This window comes from Carassius gibelio, chromosome A11 (assembly GCF_023724105.1).
Source record: "Carassius gibelio isolate Cgi1373 ecotype wild population from Czech Republic chromosome A11, carGib1.2-hapl.c, whole genome shotgun sequence".
NCBI classification, from domain to species: Eukaryota; Metazoa; Chordata; class Actinopteri; order Cypriniformes; family Cyprinidae; genus Carassius; species Carassius gibelio.
In genome coordinates, this window is record NC_068381.1 from 10,503,236 (window position 1) to 10,522,491 (window position 19,256).

At 36.5% G+C, this 19,256-nt stretch overlaps 2 protein-coding genes across 2 annotated transcripts; one reads left to right on the forward strand and one right to left on the reverse strand.

The window, feature by feature from the left end:
- Nucleotides 1–491: 491 nt before the first annotated feature.
- On the forward strand, nucleotides 492–10,165 carry LOC128022290 (1-phosphatidylinositol 4,5-bisphosphate phosphodiesterase eta-2-like). Its single transcript, XM_052609672.1, has 20 exons — nucleotides 492–1,035; nucleotides 2,086–2,232; nucleotides 2,648–2,890; nucleotides 3,006–3,136; nucleotides 4,010–4,180; nucleotides 4,293–4,386; nucleotides 4,465–4,668; nucleotides 4,823–4,943; nucleotides 5,124–5,295; nucleotides 5,399–5,506; nucleotides 5,600–5,677; nucleotides 5,777–5,880; nucleotides 6,514–6,602; nucleotides 6,718–6,903; nucleotides 7,110–7,217; nucleotides 7,336–7,460; nucleotides 7,540–7,624; nucleotides 7,957–8,103; nucleotides 8,186–8,265; nucleotides 8,378–10,165. The coding sequence occupies exons 1-20, from the start codon at nucleotides 807–809 to the stop codon at nucleotides 9,563–9,565; spliced, it is 3,810 nt and encodes a 1,269-aa protein (XP_052465632.1). The 5' UTR covers nucleotides 492–806; the 3' UTR covers nucleotides 9,566–10,165.
- On the reverse strand, nucleotides 9,958–17,480 carry LOC128022289 (probable glutamate receptor). Its single transcript, XM_052609671.1, has 10 exons — nucleotides 17,317–17,480; nucleotides 16,780–16,855; nucleotides 15,246–15,277; nucleotides 14,923–15,102; nucleotides 14,570–14,796; nucleotides 14,331–14,428; nucleotides 12,903–13,120; nucleotides 12,582–12,801; nucleotides 11,703–11,947; nucleotides 9,958–11,561 (listed from the first exon to the last, which is right to left on the reverse strand). The coding sequence occupies exons 1-10, from the start codon at nucleotides 17,317–17,319 to the stop codon at nucleotides 11,481–11,483; spliced, it is 1,380 nt and encodes a 459-aa protein (XP_052465631.1). The 5' UTR covers nucleotides 17,320–17,480; the 3' UTR covers nucleotides 9,958–11,480.
- Nucleotides 17,481–19,256: the final 1,776 nt, after the last annotated feature.

A 19,256-nucleotide genomic window follows, 5' to 3' on the forward strand; every position in this document is an offset into this window, starting at 1 on the left:
TAAGATCAAAAAACATTTTTACATTTTTTTTTATTGGTGCCTTTATTAGAATAGTTAACACTGGTTCATAAGAAGAAAAAAAAATTATAATATAATAAATTCTTTCTACATGAATAGTACGCAAAACCCTAGTTCACAATGTAATATAAAACACACAAATACACACACACACACACACACATATATATATGTTCGCTCTTGTTCATGAGAACATGATAAAACTTTATAATTCATATTTTCTATGATAAAAAAAAAGATAAGAGTTTTATCGACATACAGTGATGAAATCTTTCACGTTTCCATGTTAATTGGCATTGTTTTTACTTTACTAGCATTAGAGGAAAATATTGATATATCATCCCCTATCCTTTTCCTCAAGTCGACCAATGAGACACGTAAATCCCAAGTACGAGTAATGCCTTCACCTCATCCTGGATTAGAGATTTACTGAGCGCTCCTCTTCCCGTCCCAGTTCCTCCTAAACTCACAGCCACAGCACGCACAGCCACAATAGCAGTCCAATTGAACACTCACCCTGGAGCATCTGAAGAAAACACACCATCAATGGACCAGAGGGAGGGTCAATCACAAAGAAGATCTATCAAAAAGAGGTGCCGACTGGAATTAAATCATCTGTCCACATGCACATTGCTACCCTTGAGAAGTGTTGGCTCATCATTTCAGTAACACCTGTCTCGCTGGATGCCGCCGGTGGAAGAGAGCTGACCTTATGAGTCACAGGACTGATACGAGGCGAGGGACATGACCAGAGGTCTAGGTTATGACTACACAACAGTCCTGCAGTAATGAATACATCTCCGGCAATGGCACCATCATCTCCAGTCTTGTTCTCTCTCAGCGGGCGGCCCCCCAGTCCTGGCAGGAGGCCACCTTCACCTTTCAGATCGCCCTCTCCTTCTATAATGACTTCACCTAAACTATGGCAGAAAGCTGCGATTTCCCGTCTGGCTGAGGAGTTCTTCTGGATAGGGGGAAGTATTGTTGCATCGCCGAAATGGAGAATGGGCCACATAGGTAAAAATGAAGCCGCCTAAAGGCACTAATCCCATATTCTTACACTATTTTTTCACTATAATGGTTAAATGATCTAATGGTGCTGGGTTTAATTTCAGCCACTTTCCAACAGATCTAAAATGTTATTGTTTCATACTGTATTCAGTTTTATGTGTAGAGTCGTTTCGCGTGTTATTAACTTTTAACTAAGTGTTTTGAGTACACTTAATATAATAAGACGGTGTCCTAAATGATTGGCCATCGTGAGAAACGCACTTCACGGCATATGGACACAAACAATCCGCAGAGATTAGACTGACTAGCTGCGTCACATGACCTCTGTCCTTGATCCGCTCCTCCAAAGCAACTTTTTGAAAACACACCTTAAATTGAGTGTTAAAAGTAACCTTTGATGACTCCTGGTCCATAGCAGAAAATATAAGATATATAAAATAATACACCAGTAGCCACTGAAACGCCACTAGTATATTATTGTAGTACCTATATGACCATAAAAAATTAATGTTTTTATTATATTTTTTTTTCCATAACAATACAACCTAATTATTTTGATATAATAAGAGTTTGTCATCATTAGTGCTGTACTGTTTCCATGATGCACGCCAGCAGACAGAAAACACCCAATGAACCTGTGTGCGCGTGACGCAGCTGTGTAATCTGATTGAGAATCTGCTGGAACAATTCAACTCTGACGGTCAAAAGATTTCCTTAAAGTTGCATTCAATCAAAAGTTTTCTTAATAAAGAAGTTGAAAATATGTAGGGTGAGTAGGGGGACCTTACATCTGTTTTCCTCTCATAAAAAAACTTTAACACTTAAAATGGCTTAATCTATTAAGACAGTGGTATTAATATAATAGGTATTAATATAATAGCATTATACTTAATGGCAGGAAGGTGGGCTCTACAGAGAACGGTCACAGCAGTACAGTACATCCCAGCCAGGACATGTCTGGTTAAAAATAGGCAGGCACAAGTTATAACAGTAGGTCATGTTTATCACATGAGCAGCCAAATACTACTAATAAAAAATCCTCTTTTGCTTTTGCAGTGGAGAGATGCATTTGCAGCATGCAGGCCGGATCTCAGATGATTAAACTGAAAGGAAAATCCAAGGCTCTGGTGCGCCTCTTCTACCTAGACGAGCACAAGTCCTGCATCCGCTGGAGGCCCTCCAGAAAACATGAAAGAGCCAAAAGTGAGTCTGACAGAAAGCTGCTTGCGCTGCGGAGATACATCTGCATGCGCTTGTCATTTTAAACACGCTATTAAATTGCATGACAAGCCCAATTTTCTGTTCACTTACAATATTTCCTTTTACTTACTTACAATGAGCAAATGATTGTTGAAGTATTTTTGCTTCATTTTCCTGGAAGAGAAAGTTGTGCATTTTAACATTTGCGTTAGCATTAGCATGTAGATTCAAACTAAACACACATGTGATTGATTTCATGGTGTCTTAATGAATAACAAGTGTAAATATCTGGATTGGATTGTTTTTTCCGCTATATTGTCTCTGAAGGATACTCTGTTGAATTAAAATGCTTTGTCCGAATCACTGAAAAAATTAATCTGAGTACTATACTGTTTATTCCTGTTCTTGTTTCATTTAGTCACCATAGACTCCATCCATGAGGTCTGTGAGGGGATGAGAACGGAGGTCTTCAGGCGATTTGCCAACAATAACTTTGATCCGAACTGCTGCTTCAGTATTTACCACGGAGACCACGTGGAATCTCTTGACTTGGTTTCCACGAATGGAGAAGAGGCACGGACCTGGATTACTGGCCTTAAATACCTTCTGGCAGGCATCAGTGATGAGGACAGTCTGGCAAAAAGACAACGCACACGAGATCAATATCCTTTTAACTGTGTCCACTGAGAGGGAAGGGTGACGGTCTGTATCCACCCAGAGTGGCCTGTTTCAGTTTGTGCAATCTGTGTGTGCATGTTTCCTTACATCTTGCTGCAAATGGTTGAGACAGACCTTTTCAGAAGCAGACAAAAATGGAGATGGGAATCTGAGCATTGGAGAGGTTTTACAGCTGCTTCACAAGCTCAACGTGAACCTTCCAAAGCAGAAAGTCAGAGAAATGTTTCAGGTACATTATATACATCTAAAAATACAACAAGAAGGAGACACAGTATACTCTACCAGTTTCATTGTGTTTCTATCTTTTATGCTTACCAAGGCTAAATTGGTTCGATCAAAAATACAGTTAAAAACAGCAATATAAAATAATTTAGAAAATGTGAATATATTTTAAATTATAATTTATTCCTGTGATGGCAAAGATGAGCTTTCAGCATCATTACTCCAGTCTTCAGTGTCACATGATCCTTCAGAAATCATTCTAATATGATGATCTGGTATACTCCTTATTATCAATGTTGAAAACAGTCGTGATGCCTAATATTTCTGTGAAAACCATGATACATTTTTAGGATTCTTTTATTACTCTCCTAGCTGCTGTTTTAGAAAAGTCTTACACTACTTTGTGTTATTTCTGTATAGTTGATGTAAAAGTTGCCACATTATATTGGTTTAAAACACTTACAGAGTGCTGTTACGCTCGGTGAGTATGTAACATATGGTTCACTCTGAACAGATGGCGTTGTCTGAAACTGGTTGAGGTCTTAACTCGAGAGCCTCTAATCCTTAACGGAGACATATTTCTACTGCAACCAATGCCATAACACTACTTTCACTTAAAAGTACAAACAAAAAAATAGATATCTATTTAGGAAGAATATTAAGTAACAGTAGAGATTCAAATTCATGAACATTCCATCAATGTAAGTCTATGGGATCTTTTTGCCCACTTTTTCATCCGTTGTGCAAATGGATTGCACACCTCTCCTCAGTAAGCCGGTTGATTTGACACCTCATTCATGGGTCTACGACAAATGTGTAAGATTATATTTCACAAATTATTTCATTAAAAAAAAAATGGAAAAACTTTGTGCATTCACAGGAGGCTGACACTGATGAAAACCAGGGGTCACTGACATTTGAGGAATTCTGTACTTTTTACAAGCTGATCTCGACACGCCGAGATCTTTACTTACTAATGATCACCTACAGCAACCACAAAGAGCACATGGACCTAAACGACCTCCAACACTTCTTGGAAAATGAGCAAAAGGCTGGTGTGATTCATTTTGCATATCTTCACATAGTTATTTGTTAATTATGTTGCTCTTTTGATGGACTTGAACCATCATATTTGTAATTGGTATATGTTGTTTTTTTCCTAGATGGTAGATGTGACCAAAGACTACTGCAAGATGATCATCAACCAGTTTGAGCCATGTTCTGAAAACCAAACACATATGGTGCTGGGTATTGATGGTGAGAGACTTTCTTTGCTTCATCTTTTTATGGCTGTTGTATCATCGGATGTTTACCACATTTATCTTGCTTCCTAAGGTTTCACCAACTACATGCGTAGCCCTGCAGGGGACATCTTCAACCCAGAACACTATCAAGTAAATCAGGACATGACACAGCCGTTGACAAACTACTACATTGCATCATCTCACAACACCTACCTGACTGGAGATCAGCTGCTGTCTCAGTCTCGGGTTGATATGTATGCGTATGTGCTTCAGGCAGGCTGTCGCTGTGTGGAAGGTAGAAACGCTTCTCTCAGCCTATACTGTGAATCAAAGTAGATGTCTTCTTGGATAAAGTGTTGATCAAATGAAAATACATTGCAATGAGGTTTTTACAATCATTAAACAAAATGTTATCCTTCAAATGACGCAGTTTTTCTCTGCCTCTCCAGTTGACTGCTGGGATGGTCCTGATGGGGAACCCATTGTGCATCATGGGTACACACTTACCTCAAAAATCCTCTTTAAAGATGTTGTTGAGACAATCAACAAATATGCATTTGCCAAAACACAGTAAGTGGCATTTTTAATAGTTTTCATGAATTTTATCAATTAATAATAAATAAAAATTAATGATAATAGTAATGATAATAGTAAAAAAATAAAGAAATGCTATTTATTTAACATTCATTTTATTATATATATATATATATTATATATATATAATATAATAACTAATTCTTCCACTGTCAGATATCCAGTGATCCTTTCTATAGAGAACCACTGCACTGTGCCTCAGCAGAAGAAAATGGCTCAGTATCTCCTGGAAGTGCTGCAGGACAAGCTGGACCTGTCAAATATAAATATGAATGAGTCCAGGCGTCTGCCATCTCCAGAGGTTTTAAAGGGGAAAGTGCTTGTCAAGGTGAGGTAATATATTACCCTTGTCATGGAAAACATTAAGTAAAGTTGGAAGTAGAATTTTCTTGAAGTCATGGAAATGAAACTGACACTGCGGTGCTTTCCAGGGAAAGAAGCTGCCAGCAAACATTGATGCTGATGCAGAGGAGGGAGATGTGTCTGATGAAGACAGCGGTGAAGAGGATGAGGAGGAAGAGGAGCCAATGAATGGAGATGTGAGATGCTTTTTCCTTTTTTCTACATTAGAATAATTGGACTGTTTCCTGTCTGGCGTGTTTAACTAAAAGCTGCTGTGTTTTGGAGTACAGACCACAGGAGCACCGGAGATGGGCGAAGAATCAAAGAAACGCTCACAGAGGTTGTTCATGGACAGCTTCAGGCGCAAGGTCTGCAAGGACTTTGCACTAGACACGTTATATTTCCAGAGAAATATCACAAAAGCAGCATTATACTAGTGTTACAGTGTTCCGTATTCTGTGTTGCAGAAGAAAAAACGGGTCAAGTTAAAAAAGAAGCCCATGCTGAATGACTCTGATAATGAGCAGGAAATTCCAAGCAGTAATGATAAACAGGTCATCAACTATGGCAAGTGAGTATTTCAGGAGATACAGTTTGATGTTGAATTTACTGTGAACTGTAAAATATTCAGTTTAATTTACAGTGAAGAAAAACTGGCATCTGAGGTTGCCAGAAAGTCACAGTTAAAAAAAATTAAAAAATAAATACTGACAAGATGGTATTTTGGTGCCTAAATATTCATGACTGTATATTTTAATAGTTCAATAGATGTTAATTAAATTAATTATAACATAACTCCCTAATCTACATCACTGCTCAATAAAATAAGAGATTAGCTAAAAATTTATTAAATCTAATCACATATAGAATTCTGGAAACGTAAATGCTGTATTTTTTATTAGAAAATAAAATGGAAATATTTAACCATAAAAAAAGAAGAAAGCTTGTTACTTGAAAAACAATTAACTGAGATAAAATATATACAAAAAATCTAAACTTATTTTATTTCAGGCCTTTGTGGTAAGTCTCCATTTATAAAATTTGTTAACATAAGCTAATAATTGATTGTTTTATTAAACATAATATAATTTTTTTTCACTTAGGCATAGTATTATTGTAGCATTCTTACAAACACAATTTTTAAAGTGGCATCTAATTCTGTCCAGACTAATGATAGTCCGTGTTTTATGCAAATTTTCTTCAGACGGAGGAAAACAATGAGACTTTCTCGTGCCCTCTCTGATCTGGTCAAATACACAAAGTCAGTGCGAGTTCATGATATAGAAACTCAAGGTAAGACACATTTGAATGCAGTTGCAACCTCAATAATATCCACATAAGTAATAGAGCAGAAACTATAAAAGTGTTCTTGATGTTTATGTCTAAATAAACTGCATGTGTGTTGCAGCATACGTGTGCAGCTGGCAAGTGTCCTCCTTAAACGAAAGCCTAACGAACCAGATTCTACAGCTAAAGCCTGCTCAGTTAGTTCGCTTTAACCAACGACAGCTCTTACGAGTCTACCCTTCCAACTACCGTGTTGATTCTAGCAACTTCAATCCTCAGCCTTTTTGGAATGCAGGATGTCATTTAGGTATGAATTAGCTTTTTTTCTTTGATTTACAATGAATAATTTCCTTTCTAATTATCATTGAATCCTGTTGTTTTTTATTAATGATGAAACAGCGAGGACTTTGATTTGAACAGCAATGAATCCTTGCTGTGGCTGATGGCTTTCTCTTTTTTTCTATAAATCAGTTGCGCCATGCATTTGTTTGAAATGTTGTTTCATCTTTCCAGTCGCTCTCAACTATCAAACAGAAGGCCGTATGCTACAGCTGAACAGGGCAAAATTTGCAGTGAATGGGAACTGCGGCTATGTACTAAAGCCAAAATGCATGTGTAAAGGTAAGTTGGTGCCTCTAGAGTACAGTCAACAAAAAAAAAGTGACACATTTCTTTGATGCATTTTATTTATTGTTTTCTTTGAAAGGCAATTTTCACCACACATAATTATTGTCCTCAGGTGCCTTTAATCCTATGCTGGAAGACCCTTTGCCAGGACACAGGAAATCTCAGCTAGTTCTCAAGATAATTAGTGGCCAGCAGCTACCGAAGCCAAAAGACTCCATGTTAGGGGACAGAGGAGAGGTGAGTTCACTCATACTGAAAAGAAAAGGAAATAATCATATGTAACAAACTGTCTGAGATTAAATGTTTTGTTGTCCAGATCATAGATCCCTTTGTGGAAGTGGAGATTATCGGATTGCCTGTTGATTGCAATAAACAGCAGACAAGAGTAGTGGATGACAACGGTAAGTACAAATCTGGATTGAGCAAACAAAACTTGGTATTACTTTAATTGGAACTTATAAGCGTTAGATGCAATTGAAGGTGGAGAGAGAGAGCACTGTACATTCACTCCTCCCATCTACAATTCCTGCCGGCCTGAGACTCGAACTCACAACCTTTGGACTAGTAGTCCAAATCTCTAACCATTAGGCCACGATTTCCCATATATATGTGTGTGTGTGTCTGCCTGTCTGTGTGTGTTATGGCTTACAAAAATCATTCATTTCACAAACATATTTTAGTATAGTGCAGCCAAATGTAACACATTGCCAATGTTTTAATGCTACATGAACAGGTTTTAACCCCATGTGGGAGGAGACCCTAGTGTATACGCTGCACATGCCTCAGATTGCCTTAGTACGCTTCATGGTTTGGGACCATGATCCAATTGGACGAGACTTCATTGGACAGAGAACCATAGCATTTAAAAGCATGATGCCAGGTAAATAACCATTTGGTGACATGCATTATATAATTTTCAATAGTTTAGTCAGTCAGCCTTATATTATTTCCTTGCTCCGCAGGCTATCGACATGTCTATTTAGAAGGTATGGAAGAAGCATCTATCTTTGTCCATGTTGCCATTAATGACATCACAGGAAAGGTAACTATTATTCGATTTTTCGTTAATCTATCTTTGTCAGTGTTTAGAAGTTTCGACTGTTAATCGCCATTTTAATATTATAAAATTGTTCTGACGATATATTTATCACCAGGTCAAATCAAGCAATGCAGTAAAGCAGCTAATCCAGAAAAACCTTATGCAGACCTCTGCAGATGGCACAAGGACATCTTTTGGTCCAATCTTCCTGCGCAAAGGTAGAAAGAACCAAACAAAAGTGGTGAAGGGCTCAGCCGACTGCTACACCAAAGAAGACTTTCTAAACAGACGTTACAGTGACGACGTGAGCTCGAAAGGCAGCAGGAGCACCTCCCAGTCTGCATCTTTACTCAGAGGAGCTCAAAGTGAACCCCTGAGAAGGGCACATAAGGTCTGTTTTCAGGAGCCAGAAGGATCTCGTGAGGCACGGCGCCACCTGTCCTCCATCACATGCTCGGGTGGAGCAGGAGTGGCTATGGACTACACCAACTTAGCATTTGATTCAAAAGACAGTTCACACTTGGAAATTCAGACCTCTGTGGTTCAATCACACCTCCAGGATACCAGAGAGTTGACTGTTCCAAAAAGAAATAAACCGGAGTGTGAGTTTACGAACGTAGCAGTGTCTAAGATGAAGGTTCCCACTTCTACACTGAATAATCAGCCCCTGTCCAAGCAGATCTCAGGTGTTAAATCTGTCATTAAGGCTTCAGAGCAGGAAGCTGAGATGTATGAACCTCAAGAAGAGTGTGAACCCTTAAATTTCCATCCAATACCTGATGGTATACTAGATCCTTCCAGTGGAACGTTAAACACCAGAAACATGGTGCTCAGGAATAAATTTGGACGTTCTTTAGATGCTAGACTTAATCCTGAGTGGCAGACATGGTCAATCCCGGCAACCCCTGCGCTGAGCAGACGCATGAATGACCCAGACACAACGTCTTCCAAAGATTCACCATTTATAGGACGCAGATCACGAAGCGTCCCAAGACGCCATCCACCCTTGGCACCGAACACACCCCATCACATTAGGAAAGACTTCCTCAACCAGTTTCCTCTGCCTCAGTGCAGTTACTCTGCAACAAAAAACCCTGTTCCTAATAATCACAACCTCACAGAGAGCGAATCAAGCAGCCGAAGTAGTTTGGACAGCCTTGACCTGAGTACTCTGCCGTCTCGTTTCCCTGAGAACCAGCAGCAGTCGATGGGCACACTGCAGAGGGAAATGAATGCCCTGTTTGAGCAGAAAATGAGTGAGATTCGCTGCCATTCACCACTGTTTTTCAGAGATGAGACATAAGGCCCAAACAGTGCCTTTTCTAAATTATACATTATGCTAAATTAATGCTCTTTTCATGCTGGTTGAAATGACTAGAACTTGAGTAAAACAAAAATAGGCTTTTCTATTTGACCTTCCAAGAGATCTCACTCATTTTCATTTATGGTGCATTTTTAATATATTTTTTTGATTCATCACCAGCACTGTAAAAAAAAGAGAAGAAAAGCAATTACAAAAATTCAAATTTGTTATTTGTACAAGTATTATCTTGTTTAAATCTTACTTAACATCTTATGCTATCTGGACCTTTGGGGGGGGGGTTGTTTTTTTTCATTTGGAAGCAGCAATTCACAGTTTAAAACTAAACTAAACATATGTTTCTACTCATCTTTGTCAAAAAAATGCAATCACACTTTGGTGTTTAATCGGATTTATTAATTCATTAATATACATGGTGCCAGAATGCATACCTCTTTTGTGATAGTAAGAGGTGTATGTTTTATTCATTCCATTTATTCATTTTTACTTGTACTTTTTTTGTACTTGTTCTTGTTTTGAATTTGTTACAAACAGTTCCTCTGGTGTACAGAATTTAACAAACATAAAATCTAATTTCCTTTCCACTTGTCCTCAATCTTTGTCCTTTGTTAACAAAATAGATTCTATATTTAACATTTTGATTCATAATTCTGGTCTAAAGAAGGTTCTATATTGTTTCAAGATTGAATACATTAGAACAATCTTATACAAACTGCATGATATTTTGCTGAAAGAAAAAAAAAAGTGTCTCATTGCAACAGCTTTACTGAACAAACAGGCAGCTTGATTTAAATGTAAAATGTTTTTTATTATTATTATTAAATTATTAAATTAAATTATTCAATTTTGTATACAAATAGGGAAGAGCAGGGTGATTTGGGCATGTGGGGAAGTTGAGCCACCCCTTGTTTCTAGACAACCTTAAACAACCTTAAACAAAATTGGTGATATATATGGAGAATTGTCCATTTTACTCACCCTGTGATAGAGAGAGGTCCATGCAATAATTGCTACATTTATGTTTAAAAAAAACAAAAAAAACTTTTTTGCTGTTCAAAGTGATTTGTTTATGTTCAAGGATTCAATTACAGACAGTTACAGACAAATCTAAAAGAATATATTGTGTTTGCACTTTAATAAGTTATTATATGAGACTGTACTTTAAGCATGATGTTAGCGCTAAACTGCAGGACAAGTTGGTTAAAATGATTAGAGTGGGGTAATTTGAGCCAAAAGTCATGGGGTAAGTTGAGCCATTGGCTCACCACTTCTTATGATTAAAAAGTATTATTTTACTGTACTTCTATGTAATAATTCATTAATTTTAGACAAAAAAATGTTGATGTTGTTCTTTGTTTTGAACTTGATATTATTTAGAAAAAAATTGAAATAGACCTTGCTTATGAAAATTGGCCATTTGAGTTTTTTTGCAACATTTTTAAGTGGGATGTTGAGAAATATTAGCCTGGTCAATTGCAATTTATTTATTCAATTGAAACTTTATTTTGTTCTTACATTTTTAAATAATTCAAAAAATGCCTTCATAGTTGTGAACTGTATCTTTAAATAAAAATGTTAAGAAGTCATCCATCCATCCATCCATCCAATCCATTCCATTCCATTCCATTATCCAAACCTCTTTGTCCTTATTAGGGTCACGGGGAGCTGGAGCCTAACTCACCGTAATAAAAAACTGGCTCAACTCACCCCACTCTCCCCATATGAAAATTAGTACATCTTATCTAAATCAGCTGAAATATTAAATGTTAAAGAATATATAATTATCTAACTTGGGAAATAGTAATAATACCTAGCACCAGATAATGTTCAGACCTATGAACAGTAAAGTCATTGTGCTATGTAAGACTTGCATATTACATTAATGTTGCTGAGCATTTTAGGTTTCCTGGTCTCCCTTTGTCTTGGTCATTCTCAAACGCTGGCTCAATTCCTGAGTCAAAACTGCGCAGCAGGATTTCTGTACGGATGAGAACAGATTTATTTTCACCTTACTGTATTATAATGAACAAAAACACATACCAACACGTGCTGCTGTACAGCTGAAATCTGTGCTTAAGTTTTACAAGTGTGCTTGTGTGTGTGTGTGTGTATTACTTGCCTTCTGCTCCCCTGCAGTGCTGCGAGACTTTGAGGTGAGTTCAAACAAGGAGAGCAGTACTCCAATCCCAAGGCCTATAGCCAGAACCAGGAAGATGCCCTTCATGCTATGTGCCCTCAGAGACGAGCCTTTGGCACTATCCGGTATACAGCTGCTGGCCCACCATTTAGTGCGCAGGTACGCTAGCTCCCCAGCCTCACTCAGCTGCAGGATGGCCACACTCAGGTTCTTCAGAATGGGAGATCCTGTTCCAAAACCGTGGCATTAAAACCATTCCACAAACATACCACTGCAAACAGCTCAAAACTGTTCTAAACAAATATGTGGATTTTGTTGTGAGAAACTACAGGGGATAGATTTTTTTCACTGGAGGAAGTGTTGATGTGGATTATGGACTAGTATTTTGTCTAGAAGTCATGGTTAAGTTAAAATGCCTTGATGGATTTGTTTTTACAAACACGCAGCTTCTCACTTTACAATGCATTAATGGTTGGACTGGAGCCTCGTGGATTACTTGTAGATTATTCAGATAGTGTTTTTTTTTCAGCTGTTTGAATTCCCGTTCTGACGGCACCCATTCACTGCAGAGGATCTATCGATAAGCAAGTGATGTTGCGTTAAATTTCTACAAATCTATTTAGAAGAATGAGTAAACTTTAACCTAATTGGCATTTTTAAAATAAACTATAGCTTTAATTGTATATAATTTTAAACACTTTTGGGGAACTTTTTTTTTTTGTTGACAAATTTAACTCAAATTGTATTAAATTTCACAATGAAACAGCAAGTAAATTCTTTCTCAATTTTGAGAAATCTTTATTTACAACAATTTTTAATTTACATTTTTTTTAAAAACCTGCTTAAATATGTTTGCCTCACCAAGAGGAGTTACAATGCTGTAACCTCTCATCCCGATGACCTCATGCGCCCGGACCAGTTCACAATGTCGTGCCACAGCTAAGTCCAAGGACACTGACTCTCCAATAAAAGCATAGTTTCCTTCCTTTGCTCTCTGGACACCCTCATCCATGGAGGACACAAAACTCTTTCTCCGCTCCATGTGCTCATAGATGCGACGGTAAGATGGGTTATTCGAGTTCTGCGCAAAAAGACAACAGGTTAGGAAATCTTTTCTGTAACATCTGGCAGGAATGAATCTGAGTAATCAGAAGAATGTGCATATAATTCATGTGATTCGACCTTAAAGAAGGCGAGGGTGGAGGAGCCAGCAAGTGTTCCATATTCTATTACATCCTGATTAGCCAAGTCCTCAAAACCTTTAATCATGAGCGGTGCAGAGTCAGACCCCTGAGAGGAACTGAGGCTGGAAAAATAACAGGCCAGGAGCACGACGGCAAACAACCACCAGGTACAACTGATAACCCTTCCTGACACAGCTTTAGGGTGAGGGCCTGCACCTGCAGAAAGCAAAACAAATTAGAGGAAAAGATGTTAACCTTTCATTATCAAAGACAGGAAAAATGATATACCAGTGAAATATATCTGACTATACTGGAAAAAACATTATAGGGCTGCATATACCTATGCACAGTTTTTAAAGACTGTCCGATCAAAGGATATAAGTATATTATTGGTTATATCTTTTGATATGTAGGAGGTGCAGGCATGAAATTTTGCAGACTCTATAAGGATATGGCAGCAAGGACATTCTCCAAGTTTTGTTTTCTTACACCAAATCATCTCTAAAATAGAGCTTCACTTCCTGTTTGGCGTCTTCACCAGCAAATTTGTTAATGCACTACTTTGAAAAAATTAAATGCTGCTAGCTAGACTATTTTCTGTTTATGGACAGCAGTGTTATTATCATTAAAAAAATTGTTAGTTTAAATAAAGCTGAAATAAAATAATTATTAGATGAAAAACACACTAACTGAAAATCAGAAAAATTGTGTCTCGGCAACTAAATAAAATAAGTTTAATTTGAAGCACTAAAATTACTAAAATAGCTAAAAAAGAATACAAAATACAAATAAACCTAAATAGTTTTATAAAACAAACTAAAACAAAAGGTCTGAAAAGCTAAAATAAAGCTCAAATAATATAAATATTAGATATAAATAATATATATCTTTAAATTTAATTTGAAGCATCTGGAAATAAATATTACTAAAACTGAAATAAAAATAAATTAAGCCTAAACAGTATTATTATTACAAATTAATATTAATAAAAAATAATAAAACCATTATAAAATCAAATAACAAAATTAAAATGAAAACAGAAAAAATAAAAACAAATGCTAATTCATAATATTAATAAAAACGATATAATAGTATATAAATACTACTAAATTAACATTGACAGAAATATCATTATTGTATATAAAACTTCCATTGTGCACCAATAAGGTTATGCAAAACAACTTTTAACATGCACAAAAAAAATTGAGTAGGTGATAACTGTTAGGCTTGATCTGAAATAATTTTGGTGAAGATTCCACAGATGTTGCCAGAACAGTAAGTAAACCAGATCAAAATGACCATAAAATATATGGTGCATGGACACTGGAAAGATGATCAAATATTTTCTGCATTCAAAGGACCAGGACTTTGGGGTTTTCAGTGCATGACCCATAAAAACTGCTATAACATTCATTTCGATGATTACCCTGCAGACTTAAGGCTCCCGCAGCATACCACAAACTGTGGAGAAGAGTGAAGCGATTTGGCTCCGTCTCAGGTTGACTCCATTCACATGGACTCAACCTTGATACAAAAAGACAAACGCAGAATTGAGTTTCAGAACTCTATTCAGAAACCATCCTGGAAAACATGACAGCAGTGCAGTACAGCATGAGTAAGGGCTCTTGTACTATGTGTCTCTGGTGTTCTCCTCCTTTCTCTGACCTTCCCACAATGCAGATGCAGACTGCAGTCACAAAGTATGCAATCAGGATGCCCAACCAGGTCTCCCCAGAGAAGGGGGAGAGGAAGTAAAAAAACCCGGCCTCTTCAGAAACGATATCTTTGCGGAGGAGGATACTGATTCCGGTCTGCATGTAAGGTTTTGTCATTCCCACAGCCTTCTCCCGGGCAGCAGTGAGAGTGAGGGGAGCCACGGCGAGATCAGCTTCCTGTGAACAAAACACGTGAAAGGTTTGACGCTATAGGAAGTATTAATATCACTGAGCTGCTTTTTGATTTATATGCATCAGTGCAATCCCAGTACTATTGTCTATTCTGTAAAGCACATCACATACCCCTCTAACAACCTCCCCAATCATTCCATTCCAGTTTCCACCTTCATCCTGTCGGCCGTACGCTCCATCCTTTACCAGGTGAACTTTATATTTGAAACCCAGCTTCTTCGCCAGCTCAGCGAGCAGATCCATACAGTAGCCTTCCAACTGCGAGCCCTTGCTCATTGTGTAGGGGTCTTGCTGAAATTAAAAAGTTTAAGTTGTTAATATAATCTAAAATTATATATTCATATAAATATTTGCTGTTATTTATATTATTGCTAATATTAATTATATATAAAAAAACTAATATTTCATACTTTTTAACTTATTTTTAACCTTACCTTTATGGTGGTAATTATCAGCTCTTGCCTTGCTGAAAATGATAATAAAATCTGATTAATATAATTATTATGAATATACATTTATATACAGTATTGTTCAAAAGGTTGGGTTGTAAGATTTTTTTTTAAAAGAGGTATCTTATGTGCTCACCAAAGCTGCAATTATTTGATAAAAATTATATGAAATGGTTATCATTTAAAATAACTGGTTTCAATTTGAATATATATATATATAACATTTTTCGAAATATCAATATTGACAACTGTCGTGTTGCTTAATATTTTTATGCAAACAGTTATACATGGTGAATAGAACGCAATTCATTTCAATTCTATTTCCTTGCTGAAAACAATTCATTTCTTTTTCTAAAATTCTAACTTTTCAATGGAAGTGTAGATAATACTAAGATCTCATCATAGGACCCTGTTCATAACGTCAATAAGAATTTCAGTTAAAACAAAAGGTTGAATGAAATGGATTGAAGTCGATACTACTGTCCTACTGAGTAAACACATTTGAAAGCCTCAGATCTGTTCAAGAGTGTGTTTGTTCAAAAGTGACCTCAAGTTGACACAGAGAGACGTGGCCAAGATTTCAGTGGCTCCTCTATTGATCTGCCAAATCAGTTCTCTGGCTGGGAGTCTCGTTTCCTGCTGCATTTGAGTCACAAATAGATCCATCTTAAAGTAGCCAGAGTCATCAGAGAACCTTTTGTTTGGCAGCAATCTTTAGCGAAAAAGCCCCATCCTCGATCAGTCTGCGAATCTCTGGGAGATGATGAGTGAATGGCACGGCTGCGTCCGGGTTTCCGGAACCCGCAACGTTTGACTGTGTTTTTATTCTTTCTTAGAAAAACAATCTCATTGCAGGCCTGAACTGTGACTAATTGGAGTTACTGTTTTTTCTTCCACTTGATCACGAAGGCCTGGTAAGGGCAGTCAAAGAGTATCTGAAGCTAAAGTTCGGCGAAGCCCTCAGGACTCCATCAGCACCATAAAGTGATGTTGACACTCATCAGCTCCTCCTATTGAATTTATGACAGACACAGAGGGTTCTCGACATGCTGTCATAGCTTGGCTTGTCTTAAACACTGTTCTGCTTGTTCAAGGCTTTGAATTGATTTATAACTATTTTTGAGAAGGTTTCAGCTGGCTGACGTCCTCTCTGTCAGAATGGGGATTGAAGTGTGCCAAGCAGGATGTGGTCACTATCTTTGATGATGTGCCCAGCTGACTGTTCAGCCATTTATCATATGACAGGCCTGTGAAATTCAAGAACTTCATGCGGCGAGGACAAGACAAGTTGGCACAGATTTCATCATAGCTGCTGTTTATGAATTTACATGGGATGCTGTAAAAGTAATGCCTTTACTGTATTCCTTGCAGAAACAGAACTGATTCTATATAAGAGATAAAATGATTTGCTGCGTGATGCCATTACATCATAACAATTTCACATGAGACAAAAACACAGTAACTGCAGAACACAAGAATATTTATCTTTTACGTTACATTATATCAACTTTAGAAATACCTGCTATGCAGACCTCTGTGCCCAGCAGCAATACTACGCATAAAGAGACAATTCCCAACATGTTGCTGATTCTGACCTGCAAGCCAAACAATCGGACTGTTTATATTTTAACACATTTTTAAACATTTATGGATTACAATATTTATATGTATTTACATAAAAAGGTCTTATTACACTTACAATAGTAAATGTAATATTAAATTATGTATGGTCTATTTAATACAACTCATCTTTCTACAGACTATTTAGTATTAATAAATGTAATAAGTGGTCAGCATGTCCTTTAAATTATATATATGTGTGTGTGTGCATTTTAAAATGTAAAATCATATAATATGCATATATAAATATACATAACATGTACAATCACATTTTATATGACTTCTTTATATTTTGTTGAAGTTACTGACAGTACTAATACTACCATATGACCACCAATGTATTTTCAGAGCTTCCAACATTCTTCAAATCAGACGGACACTACTGACTTTATAAGCATCTATCAATCAAACAGCAACCCCACAGTCTCACACTTACCATTATGTCTGCTGTGAAATTTCACTGCTGTGGCTGAACTGACACTGATGCCGATCAAGAAAGTGCTGTGCTTTGCAATAATGAATTAGAGGGTTCTCCCTAAAGGCTTGGGAAAAGCCAATGGGTTTTGGGGGGTGGAGAAAGTCATCCTAACGCTTATTATGAAACGTGGGTTGATTGTTCTGGAGCAGGATGAATTCTGGATCTGACATAGGCCTACTTTCAGAATATGTTAGATAGAGACGATATCGAAAATTACATTTGTGTCTAATTTTAGTGTTTTAGGTCAGTATGGCCTAATATTGAACATGTTAACTGGCGTGACCTCTAACAGTGTATGTGGGAAAAATGATAACGCATAGCATAAAGTAAACAAAGATCACATATACAGTACATTAATAGATGGTCTTCAAATTCTGATGAAAAAAGAAAATATTAATTAATCTCAGATTGTTTAAAAAAAAATAATGACAAAATAAAATAGCAATGCTATTAATAATATGGACAAAAACACACACACACACAAATCACTTACAGTACCATTAAAAGATGGTCTTTATATTCAAAGGAAAATAGAAAGCGAAAATATGTTTAAAACATAATGATAGCGAGCGAATGGATGCTGAGGATAGTAGTAATAACAACAATACTAATATTATTATTTACCCTTTCATGCATGAATTATGATAACCTCAGTCAGGATTTTTATTGCTCTTAGGGCATGAAAGACTATACATTTCTTTTACAAATGTTTCAAAGAGATCTTCAGATGTCCACTTGAGTGGACAGCATGCGGTTATGGTTTAAACTGAAGATATAATATATTAAATATAAGACAATAATCAAACAGATAAAATATGTGAATTTAACAAACTAATCAATACAATTATATCAAATCATGTGAAAACGATAAAATATATACAAAAAATATATATGAAAAATATTGCAAAGGCTTCATACAAATTCATACAAGTTGCACTTCACGTATCTTTGATATTAGAACATGAGGACATGATTCCATCGGAATTCTCTACAGCCTGTCAAGGTACAACTGTGGAAACCACTCAGATGCTCCCTCCAGTGCACCAGAGTATGGATATTTACCCCTATTAGCTGATAATTCTGATTATGTTCAAAATGGACATGCACATTTCTATCATAGCCCTCCTCTGAGAAAACCTAGTGATACGTTTTTTCAGTCTTATCTGAAATGATCAGTGTTGGGGGTAATGCATTACAAGTAACATGCATAATACATTCAGATTACTTTTTTGATGTTACAAGTAAAGTAATGTGTTACAAGTAACATGCATTAACTAATCAGATTACTTTTTGATCTAACAAGTAATTAACTACAAGTAATGTGCATTACCTAATCAGATTAATTTTTGATGTAACAAGTAAAGAAACACATTACAAGTAACATGCATTACGTAATCAGATTACTTTTGATGTTATGAGTAAAGAAACGCATTACAATAACGCACATTACATAATCAGATTACTTTTTGATGTTATGAGTAAAGAAACGCATTACAATAACGCACATTACATAATCAGATTACTTTTTGATGTTATGAGTAAGGAAACGCATTACAAGTAACATGCATTGCGTAATCAGATTACTTTTTGATGTTATGAGTAAAAAAACGCATTACAATGATGCGCATTATGAAATCAGATTACTTTTTGATCTAACGAGTAATGCACTACAAGTGTCATACATTATGTAATTACATAACTTTTTTTGATGTCAATGAAAATTACATTCTAATAATAACATGTATTTACAGTAGATTAAGTTTTAAGTTTCAAAAACAATATTCACATTATAATTATGAATTGTAGCTGAAATATATCAATTGATGCATGACGTCCACTTCAGTGGACATGTGATTAATCAGAGTTTTCTGTCAATCTAAATTCAAAACTTGGAAAAT